Source organism: Galendromus occidentalis, unplaced genomic scaffold (genome assembly GCF_000255335.2).
Source record: "Galendromus occidentalis unplaced genomic scaffold, Mocc_1.1 scf7180000077475, whole genome shotgun sequence".
In the NCBI taxonomy this organism is placed as follows: Eukaryota; Metazoa; Arthropoda; class Arachnida; order Mesostigmata; family Phytoseiidae; genus Galendromus; species Galendromus occidentalis.
Window position 1 is genome coordinate 887,101 of NW_003805463.1, and position 15,069 is coordinate 902,169.

Sequence of the window (15,069 nt, forward strand, 5' to 3'; positions counted from 1 at the left end):
ACCATCGTGATGTACCGGCGACGACCAGGGTCGGAATCTATTTATGAAGAATGTGATCGGCGAAATCACCTGTTCGGAGATCTTGGACCATGAATCGCATTCTCCGGTAGTTGGCTCCGTTGCACCTGAAGGACGAGGCACGCTGCGGCTGCAAATCGATCATTGCGTCACCTCCTAGTACCTCTCGATCGTCGCGAAATCCTCGAGTAGACCCGTGGAATCTTTCAAATCTCGCTCCAGCTACGGGCTCGATGATACGGGAAAGCGTCGGTGACATCGCAAATAGGTAGCGAAGGGATCGAGGAATACACGATAGCGCTCCAAGTCCATGTAAACAGGCATGAGCGTCGAAGTTGACTCACGATGCCCGCGGTTTGGGGATGTGAGACCCCTTCATGCGTCCGACTCCGTTCTGAGAGCAGCCGCATCCGGCCTGCTCATGGATCTTCGCTCTCCCGTGACGCGAGCACGCTGTGAGGGATACCCGTGAAAGGCTGAGCTCTGCGCACGGGCTTCGAACCTCGATGAAACCAGAGCACAATCTGCGGGACGGCATTGATATCGAGCAACTCCGACCCCTCCCAGTGGGAACGAAGGTTTTTCCCGAGACGGAGGAATACGTAGACCTCCATCACTTCTTCTTCTTTTTTTTGCGCACATAGATTGATGGATTTGGTTCCGAAGCAGCGGCGTAGAATGAAGATCTCCCGCGAGCCGACAATTGATATCTAGACATTTATGTACTTCCACTTTCGTGCCATATGGCGTCCTCAGACGGCAGTATTGCAAAGTTCGACATGTGTTCAGATCTCTCCCTCAATGTCTGGAGTTGTAATTACACCAGGCGAGTGAACTACCCCCACCCCTGACCTACGTTTGTCGGATACGCAATATGCTCTAGCGATTGCTCGGCCTCATCGCTGTTTACTCTGAACTTCGAGCAGCCTCAGGCGGTGGCACTCAGCCTCCCCAATCTTGTTTTCCTTGTTCTCTCCCTCCCGCGCTCAGTAGATCGCGGCTTCGTCTCGATCAGTGTAAGAACCTAGAAACGCCAGCAAGGTTTCCGCGATACTCTCCTCGACCGAAGGGTGATCGTGAGGAGGAATACCTGGGCCATTCAATTTGTAGAACGGAGGAAACGCATCGAGCTCCCACCTTGGTGCGCTCAAGAGCGTTCCCTTCTTGGAAAACTGATACCATATCGGAATGGGGAAATCGTCATTCCGAATTATGCTCGGCCAGCGATACTCCTCCCCCGTGCCCATCGAAAATGTTTCGACGTTCGATAAATTAGGGGATGTCTTTTTCTGTGGCGTTCGGAATCCTCTTTTCATCAGGGTTGTTGCACAAGATTCGGACATCGGTGTCGCATCCATGATCATACTGATTGAGTCTCCACCGCGGGTTGGCTGCTCCCGAATGATCTGATTCGGCTTCGAGATGCTCCAGCGCTTCTTACGATGAGTCCCTTGGAATTTCGATAACCAGTACTCGATGACAGCGCACACAGAGGCAAATTTAGAACCTTTGACGGCTTGTTTCCCCCGAAAAGAATGAAGAAATTGAAGCCTCGAGACTATGGCAAAGAATTCTCGATCACGACGCCTCCAGGCAGCACCTTCAAGACGGTGAATCATTACTGATCCGATGCTTCTGGTGCCGCGCCTTCTCGACTCCGGCGATAAGAGACATCACAGTCTCGGGAAATCTTCCCATCAGCTGGGACGGAAATTCAGGCGTATACCCTCTCTCGACCCACTTTTTTCCCTCGATCATTTCATGCAAAAGCATATGATGTATAAGGTGCACGTTGCGTGCGGACGTGAAGCGTTCGTCCGTTCGTTGAGCATTCAACCCGTTCATTGTGAACGCCGCTCTAAGCGGGACCCAAAGTTTTCTCCATTGTGCTCTCGACGAGAAAATTTCTGCCATGGACAACATTCGAGAAGAAATCGAATTTGTATTGGCGAGGCATGGTCTACCAGCGAGCCGTGACCGGCTCGCGATGGGCTTTCTGATCAATCACTTAGTGGAGAAAATGAGTCGGAGGCTTGAGAGACAGTTCGCCGAAAAAATCGAAGAGGTTAGTCCCGGCTTCTCTGTCCAATAAACAGTATACGCTCAGTCTGCTTCGATCGAGAAGGTCCTCGTCCTGCGGGAAGGATCACCTCTCGGAGCACCCAAAGATCTGAGTTCCAAGCCAAGCAGAACGGTTGACTCCAGGAGCGTCATTGTGTGAGAGTTTAGCATCAAGTCCATAAACATGAGACGTCTACCTCGATATTTCGACCGACGAGTGATTTGAGGGTAAAACTTTCCAGAAAGTTCCCAGGGTGGATTCTTGCCACTTAGCATCCATTCATTTGATCCCTGTTGCATTGGGTAATGCTCAGTGAGCAGATTTCAGTTTCTGGCTACGCTCGCCAGACTTTCCTGCGGGATATCCCTAAGAGACGAGAATCTGGAGCTTTCACAAGGAACAAACGATAACAACCAGCTGTTGCACCATTGACGGCTTGTCTCCCATCTCTCGCACTCCGAATTCTGTTCAGACAGACCTCTGAGGGCTGAGAGCCCATCAGAAGATGAACGTTCACGTTGGCGCGTCACGAATCTTCCGGACATGTGACTATCACGAATCACGTGGCGCGCAATTTCGATGATGAAATTAGATACAACCTAAGGGGAGACCTGTCAAGTACCCCATGATGATCGTTCTCTTCATCGATCGATAGATTTATGTACGTACCAAGCGTTTGAGTACCCCGCCAATCCATCAATCAGAGTCTCCGAATCTGAGCGAGGGCTTCTCCTCGAGACTAGTGCCGCGCCCGCGTGGGTTCGCGCGACAGCGTATCAGAAAGTGGTCACGCTCCGATAATTTCACGGTGAATCTCGATCCTGTCTTTCGAGGCTGCGATTAGGCCTGGTGAGACGATTCGGCTGTTTGTCCCGACAAGTCAACCGGCTACCAGCCTTTGAAAACGAGGAGTAGCCCGAGGAAAATAAATTTTCCTGTCAAAACTGAGAGATTCATTTCGCTGGTCCATGGATTATCCCGCTGAGGGACAAGAGCACTTTTCCAGGAAGAAGAGACTCAAACCCCGAGCTCTCCGAACTCCTCCCGTGCTCAGTGTGTCGCTACCTCTTATGAGGCTTACAACGTATCATATGATGACGATACTTCTCGAGTTGACCATTGAGCTCTGCCTCAGTGCTCCGATATGAGACGAGTGTCGAGGAACTGGTCTCCTTCCTCAGACAAAGTTCTCGCGTAATGCTGATACGCCCGTTCCAATGCAGTGTTCGGCGTTCGGAGAGAACACTTCGGCTGATAAAGAGCCGAGTTCAGTACAAGAAGGCGATCGGAATGAAACGCCTTCACTGTGCCTTCCCGGTCTCGCAACTGTTGAGCTCTCACTTCACAACTCCAGTATAGCACTCGTATGTAGCGTACGCGGAGGCGTCATTTGGGCAAATCGAAGGCGTTTCAGTGATTCTGAACGAGCTAGTCGCGTAACGGAAAGCCGCGTAGTGTATTGACTGACGTTACTTCTTTCCAGATGGGCGCCGAACAAAGTCACTCGAGCAAACGCGTTCGTCGGGACGACGTTCTCAGTTGGACCGAGTCCTTATCAAGGTAAAACAATTTCATAAACATACTTCCAGCTCAATGCATTTGTTTTTAACCGACTAAAGCTCATTCGAGAGGACAAGACTGCTTCTTAGATGCTAATCACTTTGCGAGAGCGCCTTTCTTTTGATCTCTCGACTTCACTTGGCGGTCCGCAGTCGGCCACTGTATCACGCCGAGGTCATGCCCGTCTCGGGCGAGTAACGTTCTACTCAAACTTTGCGGGACGGTCACACACCACTGTTGGTCTACGCAATAGACCGAGCTGCAACTGAGGCCCTACCCCTGACTTTTTGTCAAAAAAATCAGTCTCGACGCCAAGCTGTCACCCTCACGAGACGCGGATCCCGATAGCTGCGTCTCGATTCGTATCTAAATCTTTACTCCTTTATCGAAAGTCCACACTCTCTTCGCGAGACGCGCCTCGTCCGATATTTAGTTGCATGTTCCGACTCGGAGCGAGGAATTGGCTCTTCCTCGTGTCCCGCAGGCGTTAGGAGGTCGCCGCTAATCAGCTTTGTGATAATCAGGAGTAGTAAAGCGCGACGCTTATGCTTTTAATGGAAAGACCTTCGTCGTGGCGCCAACTCGTGACCTTTTCATCAGCTTTTCGTCCCCGAGAAGACCGGAAACTCTCGAGCTCGTCGATCGTATAAGTGCGAGTGGTAATTTTGTCTGCTTGGATCATCGCTCTCCTCCGACGTTCTCAAAACCTTCTCGTTCATGTATCGACGATTGCGGATCCGTATCCAAATCTGACCCAAAGCGATCGCTCGTTCTCGTTTCCGCAATAAGCACTTTCGATCCTCGATGAGTTTCGACACGGTGTTTTTTCTTCTGAGACTTCACGATTTTCAAATTAAGCCTCTTTCGGTGGCGTACGCTCGGCGGGCGGAAATGAATGTGCGAGACCTTTCAAGGTTTGGGCCCATGCTCAGAACTTCCGCAGGAAGCACATTCGAGCTCCGAACTTCACTGAGTTTGAGGCGCCGCTCCGTCTCCATCTGTCCATAGCCTGTCGAACTTTGATCCATTGGAGAGTGAGGAGGCGGTGGATGAGCGATTCCTTGACGATTCCTCTTTCCGAGGGAAAAGACGACAGACAACGTTAGGAGCTAATGAACGTGATTTTCAGTACTCGGAGTGCTCCTTGGGGATTCGATGTTTCCGGTGTCCACGACACACTCGACGGCTGCTTCGTTCAGGACCGACTTCTCCCGTGAGTAATTCTCACTATCTGAACCAGTATATCGGTCGGAACCTGTCTAAGATTTTTCCATTCTCTGCGGATCGCTTATCCGTCGGATATATTGTTGCGTGATGTCCGGTCGCTGCATTTGCTGGATAGACTGTCCTCAAGGAAGTTTCCAGATGCATCGGAACTCGGTTGATCAGAGGCTGTTGATTAGACGTCTCTGCTCCAGAATACCAGTTGGAGCTTTCCCCCCTCACGGAGCAGGCGTTCTTCATTCGAGAGAACTCTCTCCGCTTCTTTCCGACCTCGATCTGTTTCTGGTCTGGAATATCAAAATTCAGACACGCACTGTCTCGAATAAATCTCTCGACGTGCTCTACAGAGCACCCGCGGATATGAGGGAGAGAATGCGTTGCGAATGCCCTGCAGGAGACATGTGGCTGCGGACTCATGAGAGTTTCTTTTTTTAAGGCACCCAAACCAACCAGCTTTCTCCTTGAGTCTCGCATTCGAGGACCTCGAATCCGTTCCAAATGGCAAGATCCCCGATGAGCTCTACAACAGCGTTAGAACGATAGATCTGACGGGCAACCGTCTGACGTGAGTATTCGGAAATTCGAGGGCCGTGAAGATCTTCTTTGACGATATTGGCCAAGCCCGAGCCCCCGCCCGTGCGCGGCGCATGAGACCTGGGTATCCTAGAAACGTGGCGGATATCGGTCCCTCTCCGCCGCCTACTGTGTATATCTTTTTGACCGAAGAATCACTTGGCTCGCGGAGGCGTTGGTCTTTGGTGCAGCTTGTATATGTGTGTATATCGATTCCCGGAATCGACGTCGCCGACGCGAACTAGCGAAGCGTCCTCAATCTGCGAGTCTTTGTGCACGTAGGCTTCATGGGATACACTTTGCTCGAGTTGCAATGGCTATCCTTGCCGTCGGATATATTCGACGAAGAGTCGTCGGCTCATTTCGTGGGGAGGAAGCTTCCGCCTGAATTTAATATCAGCTCCGAGGATGTCGACTTCGAATAGAAGATTTTCAGATATCGAAGAATCCAGCGGATCTGAGACCTCCCTCCTCGATCTTTCAGGGACGTTCAATTCTTGTCTGATTTCGAGAACTTGAAAACGGTCATCCTCGACCACAACAGAATCAGTTGTCTCACGGTGTTCCCGAAAATTCCGGGATTACACACATTAAGCCTCAACTACAACCGCGTGCTATCAGCGGCTCCATTCATACCGTCCCTGGCACAGCAGTGTCCCAGTCTCCGGATACTGAGTTTGATGGCTAATGAGGTGTGTCCAAATTATTTGAACGGAGGCACGGAACAACAAAACGAACTATATCGGTGAGTTAGCTTCCAGCATGAAGCCGGACGTGAACTGCCAAAGCTCTTAGAAAACCGTCCGAGCCGTCGGCGTCGGTCGGAGGATACCATCGCACTGAAAAAATTTCATTCAGCTCGAGGAGCTCAAAATGGGTTAATCAGATCCGTTCTCGAAGTTCAAGAATGATTCCCTCTTTTTTCATTGCAGACATTTCATCATCCGACACTTTCCTAAACTCGAGTATCTCGACGACAGCTTCATCACGAACGACGAACGAGAGGGAGCTCTCGAATCTTCTGCAGCCGTACACGGCTATCAATGTAGTTTGGACGAAGGAATCGACACCGAATGAGGAGCGAATACTCCATCGACTCATTGCGGGGCTGAACTAAGTCTCATCGCATAGTCGCTAGTATTTGATGAGTCTAAATTAAAGGGAAGACTGCCTCAAAACAGGCGACGAGCTCGATAAGCCCCCACCAGGATCTCTCCGACAACCGCTTTAGTCTATTTTGGCGCTCCTGTCTGATCATCATTAAAATAATAATTCTGTCGAGGAATAGTAGTTTTCCAATTCTGATCCGACAGGAGTGTTCTATCATAAAGAAAAAATGATATGTTCATATATGCTCAGTGACTATTTCGACAGTTTGTCGTGCTTGGATTTTGTTCCAAGGAGCCTCTGGAGTTACCCTAATTAATTAATAAACATTCGGCCCTTGGCCTCGATTGGAATAATTTCGTCATTCGTTCAACGTTGTCAAACACTCTGTAATACGAGAGTTTTTTGATCGCTCACATCTCTCCTCTAATGAATGAGCTCCCCACTTAGTTAGGCAATCGAGCAAGGGCATTTTTTTCCCTTCCGCAACTGCCAAACTCGATGAGCTTGCCGAAGTTGCAGTGCTCAGAACGTGGCAGTTCCATTCCAGTCCGTTCGTAGCGAATTCGTAAGAGCAACGGAGTCAACAGAAGTTCTCGGTCGGAGCCGAAGCGTCGCTTGATAGGAGCCTGCGGTCAATTCTCGCAGACGTTTCTTCTAAATTAGATCCGGCGGCGGAACGGAGTTCATTCAGGATCGCTGGTCGCATCATGTGATTCAATCACGACGTAATGGTCTCGCGCGCTTCCAGCGTTGGGTGGAGCAGCGGGCAATTCAGATAACCAGAAAACTACTGATAAAGCCGAGCTTTTCGAAGATCGCCCCGCTCCGAACGGGTTGCTCCGAGTCCTGGACCCGCGCGTGGTCGATAGAATCCCATCGGCAGGAGCAAAGCTCTGATCGAAGTTGAGAGCCACTGCCCCAGACGTAACAAAACAAATCAGCCGTCCCAATGAACGGCACGAGGTTTTCAAGACCTCGAGCGGGCGCAGTCAGCGCCGCAGACGTTAAGTTGACCTCCACCCCGAATAGGTAATTCCCTAGATAGGATAGATGGGATACTCTGCGTGGAGCCTCGGCGTCCAGGACATAGGAGAATGCTTCAATGCTCTCGAGTTGATGAGCGAGTCTATCCGTAGGGATATCTTATCTAGCCCGACATCTGAGTACTTTGGAATTTCTCATTTCGATTTGAGGAGCGCACGGAAAGCGGTACTGCTGTCCGCAGTCTGGCACGAAGAAATTCATGTTCATCGTATTCGTGATCGTCGACCGTGAGATTATCCTCTCGTATCGATTGCCATCTTCCAGACTTTCCAACTTCCAAGTGCCTAAGCCCTCTAACAACTACCCAAGTTGCGGGTGCCTAGGATTCAGTCAGTCAGGTCCTATTTCTGGAGCCAGGTCGGACAAGGGTATTCTCAGATCCTAGAGCTAAGATATCCGCTCATGAATTATGGCCGATTTCCTCAATCGGGTCTTCGACGCTCGTCGCCGAGCCGGTCGGGGCGACTGACGATTCTAGCTTAGATCGTTCGTCGCTCATCCGCAAAGTCAGCTCGAATTCGCTATCTACGAGGTCTCCATGGGCAGATCCGCCAAAACTCTCCGACGCTTCGCAAGAGACGGGATGGGATCCCATGCGGATCGCAGGATCGCTGCCCTTGAACGGAACTCCCGCGCATGGCCGAGCTCGTTCGCCGAAATCCCCTGCGGGAGATCGGATTTCCGAGTGTTCTCTCCGGAATGGCGCCTCTCGGAAGCGGCGGATCGCAACCTCGCCGTGCATTATAACGCATCCCCAGGATGCCTATACATGCTTGTAGGGCGGGGCTCCTCAATTATTATCAGTCGACTTGAAACGAGAGGATCGAATTCTCCGAATTTCTCCGGATAACTCCGCTCATTTTTACCGACCGGATATCGTAATCCTCTGAGCGGCTCATCCTTACGGACTGGATTGGTCAGCCTGAGAAGGGTTTCGGAAGCGAACGCCATAGCCCAAAAACTCATCAGCTCGACGGGCTCTCAGGTCGAAGGCCTCCGATGAACTCAACAGGTCCATGAGATTGGTCGTCTCGAGCGCCATGTCGTACTCCGAGCTCTGTCCATCGCTCTCCCTCGAGATGGCTGCTCTAGCTCGTACTGTTCAACTAAGTTGAAGGAGCAGGCAACCTCTTCCCGATAACTTTCAATAATTGCGGTGGGGAAGATGCAAGTCCGAGGTTGAGCACTTCCTTCCAAAAAGAGCTTGATCCCCGTCGGGAGCAGCGTCGTTCTTACAACCAAGTGCTCCGCGTAGCGTGCATGAGCGCGAGCATCGGTAACGGAGACTCATGCACATAAGTCCCTCAACTAGGTGAAACGAGTCGTCGCGCACGTGATCCGCATCTGAGGAAAGCGACAATAAAACTGCAATAAAATGCCCCTCGAGACCGCTGTGCAGAGCGAAGCTCGTAATGTCCAGCAAAGCGGAAGCCCGCGCACTTCCTCAGACCATATGACACGGACCATAAGCTATAAGCCGGTCAGTAAACTATCCTGTTGAAGCGAGGCTCGCTTCCCTTATCCATATCGATGATAGGCCACCCTCATCACTAGCTCAAGGAGCACAGGGCTCATGTCTTGGAGAATTTTTTCCGTACCGACGCCAACACCTGCCTCGTCTCTCCCTGACTCTTGTAACTCCCGGTACCGCTGGACATCGACGTCCCTGAACGACCATCATTGGCCGTGAATGACCATTCTAATTTCCCACGGCTCCCGCTTCTCTGAAGTTGGAACGCGCTGCCGGAGGGAAGTACGGAGGCATCGAACATCTGAGTTCGGAAGTGAGTTCCTATCAGCAGGAGATAGGAGAAGAGCCCGGTCGGTTACCAAGGAGCTCGATGGCAGGCTGAATTTTCGTAAACAGAAATCTCTGGAGCGGAAGATGCTCGAACAAGGACCTGCACAACCATAAACGGATGGGGAACAGGATCAGCGCGAACGAGATCGTCCGTCCTCATGTCCGAACCGATGTTCATCTCAAGGACGGGGTGAGACTTCATCACAAAAAACGAGCCGGGACTTTTGTGGACATACCGCTCGAATTCTCAATACATCTTCGTATGCAAGGATATCCCCTTGCAAAGTGAAGCTGTTCATCTCCAGGCCCGGATGGGAGACTCTGAGAAATCGATAGGTACACACATCGCCCGGTCAGCTGGAACTCCCGGCGAGCCTCCGGCTCCTCCTCATGTCACAGCTGCGCGGTCGACGAATACCTGCCCGTGCAGCCACGAAGTAGTCAGATGGGCTCCATGTCGATGAGGTAGTCATTGAGTCAATCCCATCACGTGGGGCTGATCACCGGTGAAACCGAAAATGACTGCTCTTATGAGCTGAGCCCTCGAAGCTCCACAATCATCGAGTATGCGACTGCCCTATCCGGACGGGTGTCCAGAAGTCGCCGGCATTATTCTTGAGCCGTGCATAGTTCCGGAGACCGTGCGGCATCGCATTTCTCTGTCCTCGCGGGTCGATATGATATCTGATACATACAGATATATCTGATACAGTCGAACCCGCTTATAAGAAGAGACCTCTCGGCGAATTGTAAATGGTCTCTCATATCCGGTTTCTCTAATATCCGAGGTACGGGTTTTCCATGGAAATCCTGAAAAGTCCCGTTCTCGTATGACTCGGATGCCCATACCATGATTCAGCGCAGAGACGATCATTTTCGAAGCGAATTCTGATTTATTACGGAAGTTCGTCAGAACCATATCTTATTCGGGCAGCTTTTGAGAGGAATAAAAGTCATGGAAGGGCAAACCAGAATTCTGCTTGAGATGGTTCTCTCTTACATAAGAGGTCTCCGACATGGGACTCTATGGAGCCGGGGTTTCGGAAGGGTCTCTTATATATCTTCCGGTTTTCTCTTTTATCCGAAATTCTTATAAGCGAGGCTTTTAACATGAAGCCCCATAGAAAAAAAATCGGGGAATCGGGATCTGTCTCTTATATCCGGTTTTCTACTTTAGGCGGTTTTCTTATCAGCGGGTTCGACTGGACTGTATATCCGTATATAGGGGAACGAACGGGAGTAATTGAGACATATTCAATTTTGTGCGCGGGGCTGCTGATCATGCAGTCCTTGATCGACCTGCTATTCCAGGTGGAGTCTCTTGGATGGCTATCTGCTCATTACCGCTCCATCGAATCATCATCGAGCCTGTGCTGTACCCCGAGAACAGCGGTATTCTCTGTGCCGTCCTTCAGAACCCTCCACCCGATTGCCCAATATTGGCAATCAATATGAAGTACAGTGGGAGAAGGAGTGAGAGACGACTTCATTTGAGTCGAAGGAAATTTATTTCTCTTCGTCCACCATAGTATTTACATCGCTCCAAGCGACGCGACGCCGTGACACGCGGAAACTCCGACCCTATGAAACAATCTGGTTCACCACCATAAGGAAGATTCCAGCAGCTGGCAGAAGGTAATAGTCGACCACGCCCTGCATTTGCTTTAAGGAAGCTGTCCATTGAGATTGTGTTCTGTGAACGAACTCGGCCACGCAACTACTGATTATGCCGATTGTGAGGAATCCGAGACACCCGTTCTGCAGAAGGACTGGGAACAGGAAGAGCCATGAGTTTTGAGTCTCGGACCGAAGCTCTCGTGTTGCTTGGGGCTGGCCGCATTGGGAATGAATTGAAAGTCTCCTTGACAGACTCACCGATGCGAGGCAGCGTCTGCGTTCCTTCAACGAGACGGCAGGTGTGTCGGGAGAGGAGGACGTTTATCAACAGCAGCCCCGCCAACAGCGAAGTGCGCGGTCGACTGTGGACAGATGGGATCCAAGATGCACCAACCGATGCGAGGAGTATTGCCAAGGTTGGCATGAACACCGTTGCTCTTTAACGAGACGATGAGTCGCCCAGTCATTTCAAAATATCGCCGTAATTGAATTTGCTCTAACCAGAGGCTCAACCCGAAACACAGTTAGCCAGACTAATTGTGAGCTGAGCCACGACTCTCCAATAGCACTCACTTGTAATGGGAGCTCGCGCGAGTCAGGGAGAACGTTAGGACCATCGGGCCTGAAGGGTCCAAGGATATCTGTAAATGAGGAAAGATCGGAACTGAACTTTCAAAGCAGCATAGATATCTAACTGAGCTCCCGTTAATTTACACGAGGATCACAGGCTCGCTCACGTTTCTGTAGAGGAGATGCCACTCGCCGTTCTTCTCCTCGTAAGATTCCACTGGATCGACTTCGAGGGCTAATCTCTGCGGAGAGTAAAGACATGTATCATCGGTGAGGGAACGCCGTTGTTCAGTGCAAAGCCGACGTCCACGGGCTCTTTTCTTCCCGCTCTGCAGTTCTTCCCACGCATTCTGGCAGCTGTCAGCATCAGTGACACTATCGATATGAGCGAGACCTTCCGTTGATGTTGAAGCCTGCTCCGCCTCTGTACTTGTTTATCTTGTGGCGATGAAAAACCTCCAGACTCCGGACGCTTCGACGTGTATAGGACTGCGCCCTTCACATGAGCCCCGATTCCCACCTCTTAGAAGTTTGCCGCCTAAGGGAAACCCTCCCACGGCGGTGCCGGTGCGAAGCCTCATTTCGCTCCTTCGGCCTTTGCACGGGCTTGCGAATGAGGAGTAAGGCCGGGGTCCCGTAGAGCCGTAGAGTTTCGGACCCGAATTCGAAAAGTTCTTCTCGAAGGAAGAACACCCATCGGCGAGCGAGCTTGGGGGTGATTTCGAGACTAGCCCTCGGAAAGACTTAGAGACCATGATTTCAAGAATATTCACCTCGATTCGCATCCCTGTCAACTCCAACGCGAGATCACAGTCGTGCGTGTCGTACGGGAAGTTGTAGAAGTCCATATAGCAGTTCGAAACGATCTCCCTCGTCATACAATCCGAGACATTTCCCTTATAATCGACGCTCAGGGGAAACTCTCTGTTCTGTGATATCGATCCGATGGACAACCTGCTCAGAGTAATGCCGATGAGGAACCTCCGGATTAAAATAGCGAGAGACTGGGATTGATTCTACGATTTATTTATTGAATGCTCTCGTCGGCGTCGTGGACTGGGATTTTGAGCGATCCGAGGATGAGGGGAGTACATGAAGATACAAGTTAGGAGCTCCGAGGGATGGCGCGTCAAAAATCATGCAGAGAGTTTCGCACGGAAAAGTTTCCGCGATTCGCGCGAGTCATCGATAATGTTGATATTGGAGCTCTGGAGAAAACCACGCACGGGACTCTCGGGGAATCGCCCGGATAAATAGAATTAGACCATCCGTTTCGCCAGAACTCCGAGCCCGACGAGTGCGAGCTCGTTAGCAGCCCCAATGTTGAGGGATGGGGGAAAGCATGCGGAATCAATTCTATGCGGGGGCGGAACGCGGATGTTCATGCAATGTCCCATCGGATGATAGCTCGCCCGCCTCAGAAAGCAAGACGGTGAGGTTTTCTCCGAGCCAAGCTACAACCGATCCAACCAAGTTTCAGGCATGGAATATTCCCGCGTATTGGGAATAGACGGATTAAGCTATCATGAAATGCACGGAGTAGGCTCAAACACCAGAGCTTCCTACGAGGAGTCTTCGTCAGAACACTGCCAGGGGGGCTTAGAACCGCCCAGCGGCGGATGTTCTGCGGGAATTCCTAGAACGCATCTCCCGTTCCACGAAGCTTCGCTCGTAGTAGTGAGGAACCCCGCAAACGGTCGGAAGAGATTTGACGGCTTTCAAGAAAATTGGAGGCTACCGTGAGATCACGACGCGTTCATTACCGGGAGATCGAACACGCAAAGCAGGCATGGGAAATTCGCGAGCCCCCGCGCAAGGAAGTTCGGCCGTTGCGATTCGAGCCGTCTGGACAGCATGGTTCGCTTTAGGGAGGCTCTTATACTTGAGGCGCCCAATGTAAGCTTTCCCGAGTTCCATGTCGACGGAGGCGAACAGTCAGGACGAGCTCATGCAAGTTTTTGTTACAAGTACCGACAAAAGCTTCAAAAATCCTTTTTCGAAACACTTTGAGGGATAGAACTCACGTCTGAACCAGTTCCGGTGTCCATATGCTATATGCGGAGACTCGGATACTTTCAATGTTTGCGAACCTCCGAGGGACCCATTTCAATCTGGGATCGTTCCAACTCTGCTCGTAAGAGAGAAGATCAGCTGGGATGAAACCGAAGGAAAATCTGCGCAGCCACGCGGAAGCTCGCCCGAACTTACCAAACAGACCAACATTATAATGCTGAATTTATCGGCGGAAACGTCCACGTAACGGATCCCGGTCACGTACAGAAATGCTCTGATATACATCCATTGGTCGTCCTTACGCATCGGTCGCACCATGGCCTGGTAACTTGAATCCTCGAAAAGTTTGCTGGATAGCCGTCTTGCACTGTCTGTCACATTCCGATACCGTATGCGCCGTGATTCGGCTCTTCCTGCAAATTCTGCTCTCCTGAAGCTTCGGGCTCAAAATCGAAATCGTTCCGGCTTGAATAATTCACGCTCCATGCTCACCGGCTACCAACAACACTAGCAAAAGACTCAAAACGACCAGCCTCGATGCGGAGGGCTCCATGTTCCATGTGTTGTTATGGAAGAACGTCGGATGATTGGAGCAAAAGCTGCACGCCCACTGTAAGGCGTTACCGATCTCTCAGTTTTCAGCTCCGTTACGAATGGCGGCTATCAGGCGATCTAATCGCCGTCAGCGTCTGAACAAGATCACACCTAAAACCAAGAAATACCCGGTGTTGGACGATCGCACCTCCTCAGTTTCTTCGCTCAATTCCATCCGACATTTTCACCTCAGGCTTTCCTCTGGTCGAGCTCCCAATGCTCGGAGCGGAGTCACGACCGGACATCTCTAATTGATAGGATGAAAAACATTCCAGGTAAGCAGGCGCTCGAATGAGAATCACCGTTGTCTAATGATTGGACGTTCCTCGGCTCCCATCGAGTCTGAGAAATTCTCAGATCGCTAGCCTCCGAGCGATCGCCCATATTCCTAAGCACCAATGAGAGTTGTCTCAGGAGGAGCGAAATTGCTCGACAATGAGGGAAGATACGCCATTGTTACCGCCGGCTACCCAGGCGTACATGAGAATCGAATCGGGCTTCGTCAATTTCGGGAAGGGAGGGTCCAATCCCTCGGGTTTTCCTCGGAAAATTCTAAGATCCTACGCCCACATTCGGAAAAAGGGTCAGTGACGCGAAAGAAGTTCTCCGATGGCTCTCATGATGAAAGGCTTCTTGTCATCAAAGAATTCTTCCATGATTCATGCTCCGAAGAATGAAGCTCATCAGGCATGCAGCCCTCGGCTAGTGGTATTCCCGAGATTGAAGTCCCAATAGGTGACGAGAGACTGGATACACCAGCGCGGAGCTTTCAGTGGAAAACTGCATATGTCTGGTACTTTGAGATACATCTTTCGTTTGGCATCGCGGAGAGCCCAAAGGGGAAGGGGTCGTGCACTGTGATCCGGTCACCGACTACGTCGCT

The 15,069-nt window shown here is 51.0% G+C and overlaps 2 protein-coding genes across 2 annotated transcripts; one reads left to right on the plus strand and one right to left on the minus strand.

The window, feature by feature from the left end:
• Nucleotides 1-1,827: 1,827 nt before the first annotated feature.
• Nucleotides 1,828-6,894, plus strand: LOC100906948 (uncharacterized). Its single transcript, XM_003744809.1, has 6 exons — nucleotides 1,828-2,083; nucleotides 3,564-3,640; nucleotides 4,770-4,853; nucleotides 5,301-5,429; nucleotides 5,922-6,182; nucleotides 6,370-6,894. Exons 1-6 carry the CDS (start codon nucleotides 1,931-1,933, stop codon nucleotides 6,512-6,514), a joined length of 849 nt encoding a protein of 282 aa, XP_003744857.1. The 5' UTR covers nucleotides 1,828-1,930; the 3' UTR covers nucleotides 6,515-6,894.
• A 4,079-nt stretch (nucleotides 6,895-10,973) lies between these two features.
• Nucleotides 10,974-13,910, minus strand: LOC100907384 (acetylcholine receptor subunit beta). The gene is made up of 7 exons (XM_003744894.1): nucleotides 13,788-13,910; nucleotides 13,604-13,707; nucleotides 12,353-12,533; nucleotides 11,747-11,821; nucleotides 11,583-11,650; nucleotides 11,268-11,446; nucleotides 10,974-11,161 (listed from the first exon to the last, which is right to left on the minus strand). The coding sequence occupies exons 1-7, from the start codon at nucleotides 13,908-13,910 to the stop codon at nucleotides 10,974-10,976; spliced, it is 918 nt and encodes a 305-aa protein (XP_003744942.1).
• Nucleotides 13,911-15,069: the final 1,159 nt, after the last annotated feature.